At 33.7% G+C, this 1,909-nt stretch overlaps 1 protein-coding gene across 1 annotated transcript; it reads right to left on the minus strand.

The window, feature by feature from the left end:
- Positions 1 to 495: 495 nt before the first annotated feature.
- Positions 496 to 1,740, minus strand: LOC109590251 (dyslexia-associated protein KIAA0319 homolog). Its single transcript, XM_020006176.1, has 4 exons — positions 1,565 to 1,740; positions 1,420 to 1,514; positions 840 to 927; positions 496 to 770 (listed from the first exon to the last, which is right to left on the minus strand). The coding sequence occupies exons 1-4, from the start codon at positions 1,716 to 1,718 to the stop codon at positions 568 to 570; spliced, it is 540 nt and encodes a 179-aa protein (XP_019861735.1). The 5' UTR covers positions 1,719 to 1,740; the 3' UTR covers positions 496 to 567.
- Between the last annotated feature and the right edge of the window lie 169 nt (positions 1,741 to 1,909).

Below are 1,909 nucleotides of genomic sequence, written 5' to 3' on the forward strand. Positions count from 1 at the left end.
TAATAAGTCGATGCTTATTAGCAACTGCTATTGTAAGGACTGTATAGAGAGAGGAGGAGGAGAGAGAAATGAAGGGAGGAGAGAATATTGGAGGAGAGAGAAAGCTGGAAAGGGGAAAGAAGGAAGTGGAAAAAAGAAAAGAGAAATGGGAGGAGAAAAAAGGTAGATTAACGATCACAAAATAGTATTTCCACTACCTGGAGGTGAAGCCCCTATATAGGTCATTTTTGTACCATAATTGTTTTCAAAAATACATGTACGATCCATGCTTGTCACACTTACATTTCTTCTATACACGTTATATTGGAGTAATAACAATAACAAATTGAGACACGTTAGGAACCACCCACCCTTTAAATAAAGTTATGTAAGATAAAAATAATAATAACAATTATTGTAATAATTGATGCGTTCAATAATGATAATAATTATTATTATTCTGATTAAGTATAAAATAAAGTCAAAGATGAATATTAAAATGAGAGTGAAAAAAATGATTAGTTATTATTAAAATTACTTAACTATTAATTATGTAGTTATATTAATACTTGGGGGGAGGGGCTGCAGTTACGATACATTATTCAAAGTCTTCTTTAATCTTCTGGAAGATTCCGTCAGGTTATTTTTAACCCTGTTACTATTAATAGGTTGATTAATCAGTGCCTGCTTCTCACTCTTCCCTCCTCCTCCTCCTCCTCCTCCTTTCTTCTTTGATTCAAACAATATCTCTTCCTCTGTCTCAGTCTCACTCACTATCAGACTGCTTTTATCTGCAATGGACACATGAGACAGTCATGTGATAGTCATGTGATATGGTAAACTGCTAATGTTCTTATTACCTTTAGCAAACATTCTTGATTGAACTCCTTCTTCTCTGTTGTGATCCAAGATGGCGTATTTTACTCTTCTTCTACGAGAGTTCCTTCTATTGTTCAAAATAAAAATTAATGAATCAAAATCAACTCAAACTTTTCTATACAGTATAAAGGCATCACTATGTATCAAAAATGTAATAAAAAATTGGGGGCGATTTGGAGCCATTTATTTAAAAAACCATGGGCTATAGTCCATGCTTTTTTTCAAAATTTACTAGTTTTGAAAAAGTGCTCATAACTCCAGAATTTGAGCTCAGAATTGGCTGAAATTTTCTAAGCAGCATAAGGACATCAATGTGTATCAGAAAATGTAATAAAAATTTGGGATGATTTTGGAACCATTTTTCAGAAAAAACCATGGGCTATAGTCCATGATTTTTTCTCAAAATTTGCTAGTTTTCAAAAAGTGCTCGTAGCTCTAGAATTTGAGCTCGGAATCAGTTTAAACTTTCTATAGAGCCATTTTTCAAAAAAACCATAAGCTAAATACAAAATTAGGAGGAGGGAGTGATTTCAAAAATAATTTTTTATAATGTTCATTTTACCTGTGCATGCAGTAACAGCAGCAAAGCCAGACACACAAGCTGCATATTATAATGAGACCAACCACCACCAACACAACATAGAGTACACTCCAATCTATAAAACAAATTAATTAACTATTAATAACACAAACCACACCCACTCACCGCAGTTGCTATGACGACTACCGTAATGAGCCTTGAAAGGATTCTCCATCCAGAAGGTAGAGCAGGAACATTTTTTAGTCCGAGTGTCACAAACACCATGAGAAGAACAAGGATTCTGACACACTACAAGTGGAAAGGAGGACATTAAGTACATTGCATACTATGGCATCATAACATTGCTGATAATAATTCATAAATCATTAAAATACATCATCACTTAATTTGCAAGTACATTATGGTCATTTAAACAGGTAAATTTAACTTGCAAGGCCGGGTTTAATTTTCCATTTAATGCTATAGGGTATGTCTCATCTCATCACTTTCCTCTGTTCTTCTTAGTCCAGT

This window comes from Amphimedon queenslandica, unplaced genomic scaffold, assembly GCF_000090795.2.
Source record: "Amphimedon queenslandica unplaced genomic scaffold, v1.1 AMPQUscaffold_10291, whole genome shotgun sequence".
Taxonomy (NCBI): Eukaryota; Metazoa; Porifera; class Demospongiae; order Haplosclerida; family Niphatidae; genus Amphimedon; species Amphimedon queenslandica.

Coding starts and splice junctions, on each gene's coding strand:
- LOC109590251 (XM_020006176.1), bottom strand. CDS start 1,718: ATGTACTTAATGTCCTCCTTTCCACTTGTAGTGTGTCAGAATCCTTGT. Junction 928..1,419: donor GCTGTTACTGCATGCACAGG/TAAAATGAACAT, acceptor ATTTTGAACAAT/AGAAGGAACTCTCGTAGAAG. Junction 771..839: donor ATCAAGAATGTTTGCTAAAG/GTAATAAGAACA, acceptor TGTCCATTGCAG/ATAAAAGCAGTCTGATAGTG.